General features: G+C 41.6%; 1 protein-coding gene across 2 annotated transcripts in view; it reads left to right on the forward strand.

The window, feature by feature from the left end:
- The first annotated feature begins 20 nt into the window (after positions 1 to 20).
- VPS13A (vacuolar protein sorting 13 homolog A) overlaps positions 21 to 13,012 on the forward strand; it is a 144,695-nt gene continuing 131,703 nt past the window's right edge. For both annotated transcript variants that reach the window (XM_083701850.1, XM_083701851.1), the window contains exons 1-5: positions 21 to 710; positions 4,184 to 4,227; positions 7,221 to 7,263; positions 10,317 to 10,412; positions 11,500 to 11,601. In XM_083701850.1, coding sequence (XP_083557976.1) covers positions 611 to 710; positions 4,184 to 4,227; positions 7,221 to 7,263; positions 10,317 to 10,412; positions 11,500 to 11,601 — 385 coding nt within the window. In that variant the 5' untranslated portion in view covers positions 21 to 610. The remainder of the gene's footprint in view (positions 711 to 4,183; positions 4,228 to 7,220; positions 7,264 to 10,316; positions 10,413 to 11,499; positions 11,602 to 13,012) is intronic.

A 13,012-nucleotide genomic window follows, 5' to 3' on the forward strand; every position in this document is an offset into this window, starting at 1 on the left:
TTTTGCACTCCCCTGGCTTGAAGCGGCTGCTCCACTTTAAACCGTTCGCGGGTCCCGCGGATCTTTAGGGCTGCTTCGGACGGGGGAGCTGCGCTTGGGCGCCCGTGGGCTTCCTCACAACTCCCCTGGGGCAGAATTATGTCGACACGCGGGGAAGGACAAGGCACCCGCGGAGGGCGGCCCTGGGGGGCTTCGGGGGGGGGGCGGGCGGAGGGGGCAGTTTAACCGACGCCACAGTCTCGCGCGACGCAGAACGCCGCCCGCCTGACGGAAAGGGGGCGGGAGGCCGCGCGTGCGCGCCGCCGCCGCCGCCGCCAGCCTATCTTTGGCGCTGCCTGGGCGCTGCCTCGCTGGGCGAAGGGAGAGGCGGGAAGAGAGCGAGCGAGCGCTTCCCTCATGGCCGGCCCTCGGTAGCGCCCCAGCGTCCCCGGTGCGCCTGCGCGGCAGGGCAGGGCCAGTCTGGCTCCACAGCGCGCTGAGGCAGCGGGCGGCGGCGGCGGAGACCTGTGTCCGGCGGGCGGGCGAGCCCGAGCAGGGGGCGGCGGGGGCGCCTCCGCCTCCCTTGGCGTCCTGAAGGCGGAGCGAGGCTCGCCGGGAGCCGCTTCCCAGGATGGTGTTCGAGTCGGTGGTGGTGGACGTTCTGAACCGCTTCCTGGGCGACTATGTGGTGAACCTGGACAGCTCCCAGCTCTCGCTCGGCATCTGGGGAGGTGAGTGAGGGGCGAGGCCGCCCTTGCCTGACCCCTCGCCCTCCGAGGCACAGGCGGCGGCGGCGCTGCTCCTCCTCCCGGGGGCGCCTCTCTGCCGGTGCTGCTGCCTGAGGGAGCCCAGGGCGGCCGTCCTCGCTGTGGCCGCCGCCGCGAAGAAGGGAGTTTCGGCTTCCTCACGAGTCCCACAGGCGGCTGGCGCTGCTTCTTCGGGCCCGCCCGTCTGGCCGGCGCTCCGGAGCCGCGCCAGGCCCTGTCACGTGCGCAGCTCCTTGGCGCGCCTCGCCCTCCCCGCCTCGCCGGCCGCAGCTCTTGCTCCCGGGTCGGAAGTTTGGGTGGCCAAGAGCCCTGGCCGTGCGGGGCGGGTGAGGCAGGAGCACGTTATGGGCCAGCTGCTTGCTCCTTTCCACGCCCTGCCCAGCTCGGTTGGGTCGAGTTCTGGAGTTGGGATGGAGCGGAAACAAGCAAAAACCCACCCAGCGTAACTCCTTTTGCCGCTGGCACTGCACGTTTTGTTTATCTGACCGCTCACTTTGTAGAAGCAAAGCATTCGATGTATTTTTGAGCCACAGCTGTTAAAAAAAAAGTTTCATTTGCATCCATCTGCCCTAATCTCTCTGCAGTTTATTTCATATCCATCCTTTCCGCTTTTCAAGGAACTCGGAGTGGCATTCATAAAGTTCCCAGGCAGCATTCCACCCTGATCATATAAGGAACTGCTTAGTTTCAGCGAGGTTGCAGTACTATTTGCTTTCTTTTTAAAAGTGGAATACTGTATATAGAAATTAGTGTGTATTTGTATGATCATTCTGCATCATTGTGGTCCCTCATTTTGTGACACTAACCTCTCAATATTTTTGACGAGGCAGCTGCCATGCTGCTTCATTGCATTATTGAAAACAAGTAATAAGTACTTTTTAAAACTGTATTAACTACATTTGCCACAAATGAGTGACTGCTTTTTAATGGGGCCATTGCTTTACCAAACTTTTTGTAGAAAGAAAGAGAAACACTGAAGGCTGCTTTTACAGATTACCACTTTAGCAGGTAGATCCTTCAGGTCTGTAATGTGTATGTATATTTAAAAAGCTGATGTGACTCTATATATTGGCCTAATAATAATAACAACAACAACAAACATTGCATACAGTTTGCAGATGGCTCTCAGCCACATGTATCCATTGTGTACATCTCATGTAAAAGGGAACACATGGCTGCGTCAGATGTTGCAGGTCTGTAATGTGTACTGGCTTTGAATGCAATAGAAGGAGTTACGTACAAAATGTAGACAAACAGGTTTTCCATCTTGTCAGTGTATTGGCATGATTCGTTTCAAACGAGCAGCACAAAATTCAGTCTAATTTAAGAGCAGGCAAATTCTGGCAGCTGCACTAGTGTGAAATAGGGTCACATGTAAACCTAAATCAGAATGGTTACTCGGCAAGACTTGTCTTGAGGTATTAGTGCCCGGATCTTCAGTATATAGCTTGCAACTAAGCCAGATAAATCTTGAAAGCTGTGTGTAAAAGTGCTTGTATTTAAAAAGTATCTTTAAAGTGTTTAGAGTGAAAATAACTGTTGGAAACTGAAAAAAGATAAACAGTTAAAGTAGACAGCTTTGTCTGAACTCTGTAGTTAACAAGAGGACATGCTGTGCCTATGTATAGTAAATGAAATTCATTTTTTCCTAGATTTAATGTAATGTCTCTTAAACCTTATGTGATATTCACAGTAAAATTAGGAAGTTTGCTTGACAGAGTTAATCTGTACCTTCAGTTCCATCCACAGAATTGGCACTATTACAGGTGCCATGTAATACTCATTATGTGTAAGAACCTAATCGTCTAGTATGGAACTCTATTGATATAAAGCAGGTGCCTTCAATATATTCTTTTCAGTGCCTGCTAAAAACATTCTTGTTTAGTTAAGCCTATCCAGATGCTTAGAAAAGCTGGTGTGAATTTTAATCTGCTTGAGTATTTTAACTTCTTGTCTGTTTTAATTTATTGTATTTTCCCCTGATTTTATGGTGTTATCTTTTTGCAAACCGCTTTCAGGTTTACCACAACCAAGCCGTGTATACATAAGTAAGAGTGACAAGGAGGTTCAGTTTGGTTAGCACATTTAATTGGCATAGGATCTGGGCTCATAATTTAAGACGTAGAGGAGTAAACAAGAAACTGGCCTCAGTTGCACATGCTCTGGTTATATTCTAGACTAGGCTACCATAATGTTCTTTGTGTAGGACTTCCTTTAATAACAGCTCGGAAACTTCAGCTGGTGTAAAATTAAGCCACTAGAAATCTTGTGCAGACTACTTGGTTAGATCAAAACTGAACTAGTTATCTATTTGGTTCCAGGTTTAAATTAAAGTGCTGGTGTTGACCTTTAATGTTCTGAATGGCTTGAGACAAGTTCTTGGGTCCAAAGATCAGCCTGAGAGGCCATGCAGTCTGGGATACCATTAAAGTTGATCAGGTTTGCAATATTAGGGCCCTTTTAATAGTGACCCCACAATTGTGGATTTTTCTTCTTTGAGAATTGCACATAGCCTCACATTTGCAGTCTTTAACTGGAACTCAGCCTGATGATGTGGACAAGGTGCTTGCAGTAATGCAGCAAACCATCTGTTCCCTCATCCCTAGTCTGTCATGGCTGTCTGTAGTTTCTGAGGGAGTATGACTGGGTATAGTAAATACATCTTTGTGGGAAGGAGAGATCCTGGCTATCTTTAAAGAGGCAATGATTTGACACATCCTGAAAAAGCCTACCCTGGACCCATTGGCTTGTGACAACTACCACCTGGTTTCAAATACCCACTTTCTGGGAAAGGTGATTAAGAGGGTTGTGACACAAGGGTAACCAAATACTCTTGGATGAAACTGATTGTCTTGACCCATTCCAGTTGGGGTTCAGGCCTGGCTACGGGACTGAAATTGCCTTGTTTCCCCTGACCTTAACAAGAGGACAGCGGGAATGTGACCATATTATTCTTACTAGATCTTTCAGTGGCTTTTGATACCACTGACCATGGTATCCTTTTGAACTGACTATGTGAGATGGATATTGGGGGTTGTTGTTTTATAGTGGTTCTGATCCTATCTCCAGAGTCAGTTTCAGAGCATAGTGTTAGGTGATTAACTCCCAGTCCTCCAGCAGTTGTGCTGTGTGATGCTGCAGGGTATCATCTATATGAAGATTTTGGTAGCAGTCATTTGGAGCTTTGGGGTGAGGTGTCATCAGTACCTTGTAAATACCCAGCTCTGTGTCTTTGTAACATCCAAATCAGGAGAGGCCGTGCAAAACCTGATGCCTGGTCAAGGGCAAGCTAACTGACATTGAATCCTGGGAAGATGGATGTTATGTGGTAGGCAGTTCCTAACTTGGGGTAATTTGTCAGTTGCCTGCTATAAAAGAGATTCATGTGTTAAAGTAGTTTGCTAATTACAATTATATATATATATATTTCATAACAGGAGCTGTAGCACTTAAGAATCTTGAAATAAAAGAAAATGCACTGGTAAGTTCAGAGCAAACAAAACTTTTAACTATGTACTGTTGTCAAGTGTTAACTTTGTAGTAGGCATGGGGAACCTGTGTTGTTGGATTCCAACTCCCATCATCACCACCCAGTATGGCCAATGACCAATGATTATGGAGTTGTGGTCCAAGAGCATATGGAGGACTACAGATCCCCTGTCCCTGTTCTTTAGTAAATGAACCAATACAGTACAAACTGTGTTGCCATTGGACAAGTAATTTATGCATGTAATTCAAAATCTATTGAGCTTGCTGCCCTTTCTAAACCTTTTCTATTTCCTGACCTACTGTCTTAGCACCAGACGTGTGTTGCAGAGGGAAATGTAAGGTTTTAAGTCTATGCACATTTACTTGAGCAACTTAGCTTGGTGAGACTTAGCTCTGAGTAAACCTACAAAGGATTGAATATATTTATATCCGTTTACATCATTAGGCCTTAGTACAAGTAATTGAACATAAATTCTCACAATTTTAAAGCTAGCAAAAACACTGGGGTAGTTTGAGATTCAGTCATAATTAGAATAAATCCATAAAATCCATGGAGCTAATATTAGTCATGACTAAGTCCCACTGATTTCAGTGGGTCTACTCAATGCATAACTAAGTCCTGAGCCAACCTGCTCTATAGAACATAATATATAAAGCAATACAGATAAAACATGAGACCCAATAATCAATGTAAAACACAGTCAGAATTTTAAATTAGAAATGAAACATCTTCAAACAGATTTCACATGTATTTAAACAAATCTGGGCCCATCTTTTGCAGCAGCAAAAAGCCAAATGTATATTTTAAACATTTTCCATGTTTAAACTCAATGGATAATCATGCATATGGTTTAGTAAATTCTTTTTACTAAATACCTTAAATATATAATGTAAGGTAGTTTTTCTGTAGGGTCATCAACAGAGTGGTCTCTCATTATAGCTTACAGAAAACATTTTGTATCTGTAATTCCAAACTGAAAACACAAAAACTTAGCACATCAAAGTTCAATCAAATAAGCATGTAATATGAAATTTAATATTTGCAAAAAGGAACAAAGATCTTTATTTCACGATGCTTGCTAAATTTTGATGAATGTGAGTCATCATTCCTAATATTAGCCTAAGATGGCTGACTACTAGTTTAGAAGGCTTCTCTTGCAGTGTGGAGAAAAAGGATTCATGCCACAAGATGTACAGGACCCCAGCATTGTGACCCTCTATTAAAAAAAGGTGACCGCCATTATTGTATCAACTATACAATCTCCCTGCTGAGTACTGTGGGGAAAGCCTTGCCCGTGTAGTTCTCAACAGATTACCGTCACTTGCTGACAAGATCTATCCAGAGTAAAAATGCAGCTTTAGAGTTCAGCAGTCAGCAGTCAACAGTTAACATGATTTTCTCACTGCACCAACTGCAGGAGAAGTGTCGAGAGCAGAGATGCCCCTTGTGCATTGCCTTCATAGACCTGACAAAGGCCTTTCACCTTGTCAGTTGAAAATGACTTCACACCGCTGAACAAGATAAGATGCCCAATATGATTGTGTCCTTCCACAAGAACATGCACAGCACCATCCAGTATGAGGGTTCATTATCAGACTCCTTCCCTATAAAGAAGTGGCGTGAAACTGGGCTGTGTCCTCGCGCCAACTCTCTTTGGCATATTCTTTCCCCTGTTGCTCTCCTATGCCTTCAAGAAGTGATGGGTTCTTATCTGGGAGATATTGTTTGTAGATGATGCAGCTTTGACAGTGCGCTCTGAGGAAGCTCTACAGAGACTCACCAACTGTTTTGCCCAAACATCCATGGAGTTTGGCCTCACCACCAGCAATAAAACTGGATTCCTACAGATTCCAGATAGCACCCACCTGGAACTGTTCCTGTTGCTCTTGGGGAGATTGCCAGAAGAAAACTATTGGGTGGAGGAATGGTTCTCCCATGACACATGGGGAAAACCATATTTTTCTCTACGCAGTCATCCTGACAGTAATGTAACATACCATAATAGGAATATAGAAAGCTGCCTTATACTGTCAGACCAATCCTCCATCTAGCTCAGTATTGTCTACACTGATTGACAGTGATTCTTCAGATGGGTCTGCAGGTTCCAGATACTAGTGAAGTAAACTGGGACCTTTGTCATGCAAAACAGATTCTGTACCCCAGAATTACAACCTTCCTTGTGAAAGTTCATAAGTTTCCATTGCCAAGGATGATTCAAAATGAAACTACTTGTTTCTGTAAGTGAAATGGCAATACAGTATATATGAAATAAACATTTGCACAACTGTGCAGAAATTCACTCAGGGACATGCTTGCAGCATGCTGCTGTGTGAAGAAGGCTGGGTAGGGAACCCATGGATATCTGGGTGGTGCTGGACTACAAATCACAGCATCCCGCACTACTAACCATTCTGGCTGGGGCTATTGAGAAAGTCCAACAATATCTGCAGGGCCACAGGTTTGCCAGCTCTGATCTGTGGAGTCTAAAGTGAACACTGGCATTATAAAGGGGAACAGAACAAGAAATCTCTGACTTCCTAACACTTCACAGAGTGAACATCATTAGAGTAAATAAGCAGAACGGTTTGAGCATAGGCACCGTATGTGTGATCTAGACCCTGTTAACATGATCAAGAATCCAGCTTTTTTCAAGGTCCCCTGTCTTGCATGGAGAGTCTGCATGGACAGACAATATACACATGAGTTCTGTGAATTATGCTGAATGAGTGTAGTCCAGAGACAATGGGCACAATCCGACTTATTTTGTTTTCATTAATTCTGTATTGTCACATTGTATCCAGGCTCTTGGGCTCACAATATTTGACCAACGTAGTTGGTACCAGAAAGTTGTCTCACTTGCTGCATGATATTTAATTATTTATCTTCAAAGTTGAAAAGCAGTAAAATATATGTGTATGGTTTGTACTGTTAAAATAACTAATTTTGTTGATGAAATAACTTTTTTTAAAAAATTATCTTTACAGTATCAGTTTGATGTACCATTTAAAGTTAAGGCAGGGCATATCGGTAAGTTGAATTCTATCATATTTTGCTGCAATAAACAATTATTATATTTAAAATTGTCAACTTGGAGTTGAGTTGATTTTAGTTTGTTATTCTATTTTATTGACCTGTATTTGGATAAGCAGTTAATTGTTGACTTATTAGATTTTGATATATTTAGGATTTGAACATTTACTATGCAATACCATGGCTGGGACATGGGTGGGTGCTGTGGGCTAAACCACAGAGCCTAGGACTTGCCAATCAGAAGGTCAGCGGTTCGATGGGGTGAGCTCCCGTTGCTCGGTCCCTGCTCCTGCCAACCTAGCAGTTCGAAAGCACGTCAAAGTGCAAGTATATAAATAGGTACTGCTCCGGTGGGAAGGTAAACGGTGTTTCTGTGCGCTGCTCTGGTTCGCCAGAAGCAGCTTAGTCATGCTGGCCACATGACCCGGAAGCTGTACGCCGTCTCTTGGCCAATAAAGCTAGATGAGCGCCGCAACTCCAGAGTCGACCACAACTGGACTTAATGGTCAGGGTCCCTTTTTACCATGCATGTCTACTTGGAAGTAAATCCTATTGACTTTAGTAGGACTTTATCTCAGATAAGTGGAATGGAGGTACGCAGTCTTAGTTGAATGTACCCCTAATTAAAGAGGAAACAGATTAAAAAAATAAGAAATGATTGTTCTTAACACAAGTTCTTATAAAAACAGTAGATGCCAGATGTCATCTTATAGACAAAGCATTCCACCTTCTCTTGCACACAGAAAGCATGTTTTTCATCCACATGCAAATTTTATGCATATTTAATCAACTAAAATCCATATGATTAATTGGTTTATTCTGTAATCTTACTTCAGTTTACCTGGAAATAGGCTCATTGAACGGATTAGAACAGGGTTAGGGTTCCTCTGGCTCACAGGCCAAATTTGGCCTGCAGGCCATTTAAACCATGCATACCTGCCCTACATCTGATGTCATATGTGAGGTCCTGTATGATAGCGAGGCAGCTGGATTGGCTGCTGCTACAGACACCAGGATTGAACTCTTGCTGCATCAGTTTATATGCAGGGAGTTCATTCCTGATTGGTTCAGGTGCACTAGTGAGTTTCCTGTGGGGAACTCGCTGGTAAACTTGAACCCTGCAGAAAGGAATGAACTCTGTGCATCAGCTGATGCGGCAGGAATCCAGTTGTACTTGGTTTCTATCGCCTTCCATCCTCATGGGCAGCTTGAACAGGTGGGTGGGACAACCTACCTGACAGTCACCTAAAGTCTCTTTATGATGTCAGATGATTGACAGGTGGGTGGTCTCCCCAGTGTTCAAAGTTGCCATTTGGGGTGGGGGTGGGGAGATAAAGATTTGGCTCACGAAGCCATTAAGGTCCCCCTTCCCCTGGCAAAAAAAATAATAATTATGAGTAAATATTTATTTATTTTGTTTAAAGCATTTGTATACTGCTTTTAAACTGACAATGCACCCAGAATGAGTTACAGAAAAACACACACCAACAAATACAGTTCCTTCTCTTGGGCAGCAATATACAAGGAAGAACTGAGGAGGGCAGAGGAGGAAAAAAGGAAATCCAGGCACCATTTCTTAATATTGGAGTTCTTATAACTACTTGTGAGGCTCTGTAGCATGATAGAATATGTAAATCTAAATATTGATAGGATTGTATTGTAAGACTTCCTTATTTTGGTGTCAGCTCTACAAATAATTATTGAATAGCATTTTAATATGCAGTGTAGTTCTATTTGTTGTGGACTACTAAATGTCCCATTTTCATACAATTTCATTGTAGGTTAAGCATTCAGTTATTTTTGTTCATTAAATGTTGCTTTTCATTGATAGGTTATAAAGAACCCCGAATTTCCCAATTAATACAGCTTTGGACCTAAAAGTATATATATACATAAACATGAGAAAGTGCACATTTCATTTTAAAATAGCTATTTTCTTACTTCCAGAATAATTTGACCTTTTTGGGCAACTTGCAGTACATGTGGAAGCTGCCCACAGTGGGTGGGGTATTATTATTATTATTATTATTGGAGAATCCTATCAGATAATGTTCACTTTAAAAAAAATCAGAGCTGTTTGGTTTCCAGTATGATTAAAGCAGCTTTAGACTGTGACTTTTTATCTTTTACAAACCTAATTAGAACATGAATATTAATCTTTTTAGACTTCTGACTATGAAATGGTGATTCAGACTTTGTGTCGATAGAAGTGTGAAGGAAGGAATGATGCAACCTGTAGGAACTTCATTAGAACAGGACAAACATTTATTTGCACAACTTCTTTGCATTCAGAAGCACCATCCTGTCTACTGAGTGAAACAGGATGAATAAAAATAGTGGGTGATGTGAACCATCTGTGTGACATGCTAGTGACATGACAGATGAGATCTGGGTTGTACGACTTGACCCTTAGGATTCCTTAAGGCAAGGATGGGGAATCTCTTTCTCTCCACTAGTCAGTTCATTATAATGACCTGTCTTGCAGACCAAAATTGACATGTGGGTAGGGCCACCCACTTGTCAGTCAAATGACATCATCAATGATCTCAGATGATTTTTCTGTAGTCAGGGACATCAAAGCACTTCACAGACAGCAGGGCCCTACAAAGTGATTTCCCCGTTTTGTTTTAGTACTGTATCCCTACACCCCTTATATGATGACAGGTGTAGGTCAGGTGGGTGTGACTTGACCAAAATGACTCTGTGGGCCAATTGGGGAAGCTTGGTGAGCCAGGTTTGGTCTGTGAATCAGAGGTTTTCCACAGCTGCCTTAAGGCGACTGTTAACACTCAGCCCTTGCTGTTTTCTTTTTTTTAAAGAGTCAACTTCAAGTTATGTTGCTAGTGTTAATGTGTAGTGAGGCCCTGATTGTGTAAAGCATTGTAATAGTAGGATGTTATATTCCTTGGTTTAAATATGCATTTGGAGATGTTGTATTGGCTTAACAAGTGACCAGAAACAGGGTTAATTTTGTTTATAAAAATAATTACATATGATTAAACATAATACAAATATTTGCAGTAAGTGTATATGTTGCTTTGTATTCATAGGTCAACTGAATTTGCAAATTCCATGGAAAAATCTTTATACTCAACCAGTTGAAGCTGTTTTAGATGAAGTTTTCTTACTTATTGTGCCTACAGCCAGTAAGTAGATTTGTTTCTTTATGTAACTCTGTAAGATAAAATCATGTTTATTTGATTGGATTTCTTTTTGTTTTTATTCATGCAATAGTTTTAGTATGATCTGTATATCAGATATTACCACGTTTTGACAAAACAAATATTCCCCAGTGAGTTGAAAATGCTGCCAGCCTTCCCAAGTTACCAGCCAACAATTTGGCTGGTAATGTTCAGTGTTGTCAAGTGTCTAGGGTCCATTACTAATGCTATCTTACGATGCCTAGCTATATGGTTCGTTAAAGAGCAGGTTCCACCCCTGTCCAGCTCTATGGAGTGGTTCTTCCATCCACTCTGGGATGGTCATTGATTATAGGAGCTGCCAGTGTCTGTGTACTAAGAGCATTAGGATAGGTTTGCAGCTAGGAGTAGCTGGCAGGGAGGGGCATCTTTCCTCTTTAGCCATGGCTTAGTAACCTTGGCTAAAGCTTGTGGTTAAGCAAGAAAGGCCTTAATCATGAGGCAACATGTTACGTTTAATCTTAACTGCTTTACTTCAAAAGCGTGGTGAAGAGCAAAGCAGCTGCAATCTCCTCAGGACCCAGCATGTTCAGGCTAAGCCCTTAGTATGATATGCAAACTGAGCCATTGTTGGACTCTAAAATCAGCCCCAGCTAGCATGGCCAATGATAAGGAATGAAGGAGGTTGTAGTACAACAACGTACGGAAGGCCACAGGTTCCCCAAACCTGTTTTACCATTGCATGCAGACACAGGAATGACTTTTAAGTAGCTTTTCCAAAGTCACAATCCTCATGAAAAATGAAATGGAATGTTTTGTTTTCGAAAGAAAAGGAATGCAGTGGCTTTTGGTAGGTTTCCTCTTAAGAGTGTGGACCCTAAAGCACAAACACAGGATAAGACAATATAGAAATTTTGAAATTACTTTGTGATTGAGAAATTCTATTAAACTGGATTCAGCACTAATGTGTGAAAATGTCTTAAATCTTATAGCTTCGATTTGTTTAATAAATTATTTGCCTGTTTCATCACAACTTGTCTTTATTGTGATCTTAAAAATGTGATGTACTGTATTAATTCATCCACTTTGTCAGGTATTAAATATGATGCAGAAAAAGAACTAAAGCAACAGCTAGAAGCAAAGCAGAGAGAACTTCAAAGAATAGAAGATGCAAAGCAAAAGATCGCTGACATAAGTAAGGAAAAAGAAAATACCAATTTTTATTTGTGGGAGTAGAAGCTGCCAAACATCTAAAGCTGCAATTCTGTACCAACTCACCTGGAAGAAAGTCCCATTGATGGGACAAACTTCTCAACAGAGATGTATAATATTGTGCTCTGAGAGTGATAAGATTTACTTTTCAGTGAAAGTGCAGAGGGATGAGGGAAATTTTTTTAAAAAGACTCTCTGGTAAAATTGAAAGGTGAAGCTGATGTTTTGTGAATAGTTGATTTTATGTTGTGGTTATTTATTACTCAACTGTGATTTATTTTAGAAGAGTCATATTCTGAGTCTTTGGTTAACCAACATTATTTTTTAATTGTGGTGCATGCTGTTGCTAAAGATAAGTGTGCCATGGTTTGGCTACACTTTGCTAAATTTTCTAAGAGGCACAAACCATTATGAATTATGGTAGATTGGTTTCCCATTTTGTGAATTATTTAGGTAACAATAAGATCTCAAATAGTTATTTGTAATACTAAGATGGGGTCATTCAATATCAAATGGTCCAATTTTTGATGATTTTATTTACCTCATTTTGTCGAATTTTCTTAAAATTGTGTACACTTGTTGAACAATTGGAACTAAGTTTAAATCTAAAAAATTAATATTTTATCTCATCCTGTTTTTGTGTTATGAGAGTTCTAATTTTTTTTTAAAATGACAATTTTGGCCTTGCCGGACTAGCCTGACTAGCTTTTCAGATACCTTTTAATTGAATATCTTTTTAAAGATATGCCTGAAGTAATTGATAATATGGTGTGGAGTCTTGTATATTCTGTTACATTTTATTCCAGGAAATATTTTATCCTAAACAACAATGTAAAATACAGTAGCACCTTGACTTACGTTACCCTCGGGTATCGTAAACTTTGGGTTGCGAAAGTGGCAAACCTGGAAGTGTTTTGCCTCGCGCGCATGTGCAGAAGCACTCTACCGTGCCACACGCATGTCTGTCCGGTTGCGGAAACCTTGGGATCCGACCAGAGCTCCAGAACAGATCCCGTCCGCAACCGGAGGTACCACTCTGTGTGTGTGTGTGTGTGTGTGTGTGTGTGTGTAGATATATCACTTAATGTGATCCCATTGAGATCCCAAGATGAAATTTTGAAGAAGCTCATAGAAATATGAAATAATCAACACATTTTTGGGGAGATTTTTAATTATATTGATTTTTTAAATCACCTTCTAAAATTTTAAATTATGTAAATTAATATGAAATTTAAAGTAAGTTCTTCATGTGCCATGTCATATTAAAGCCCATGAAGTTCTGAAGAAATTGGTATATTTAGTTTGGAAATATCTCAGTTCTGGGCTGAGCGTTTAAGGTTTTTGTGTAGTCCGGCACGGCCAAAATTGTCATTTTGAAAAAAATTCCAACTCTC

The sequence above is a fragment of the Podarcis gaigeae genome, assembly GCF_964106915.1.
Source record: "Podarcis gaigeae genome assembly, chromosome: 11".
Classification (NCBI taxonomy): Eukaryota; Metazoa; Chordata; class Lepidosauria; order Squamata; family Lacertidae; genus Podarcis; species Podarcis gaigeae.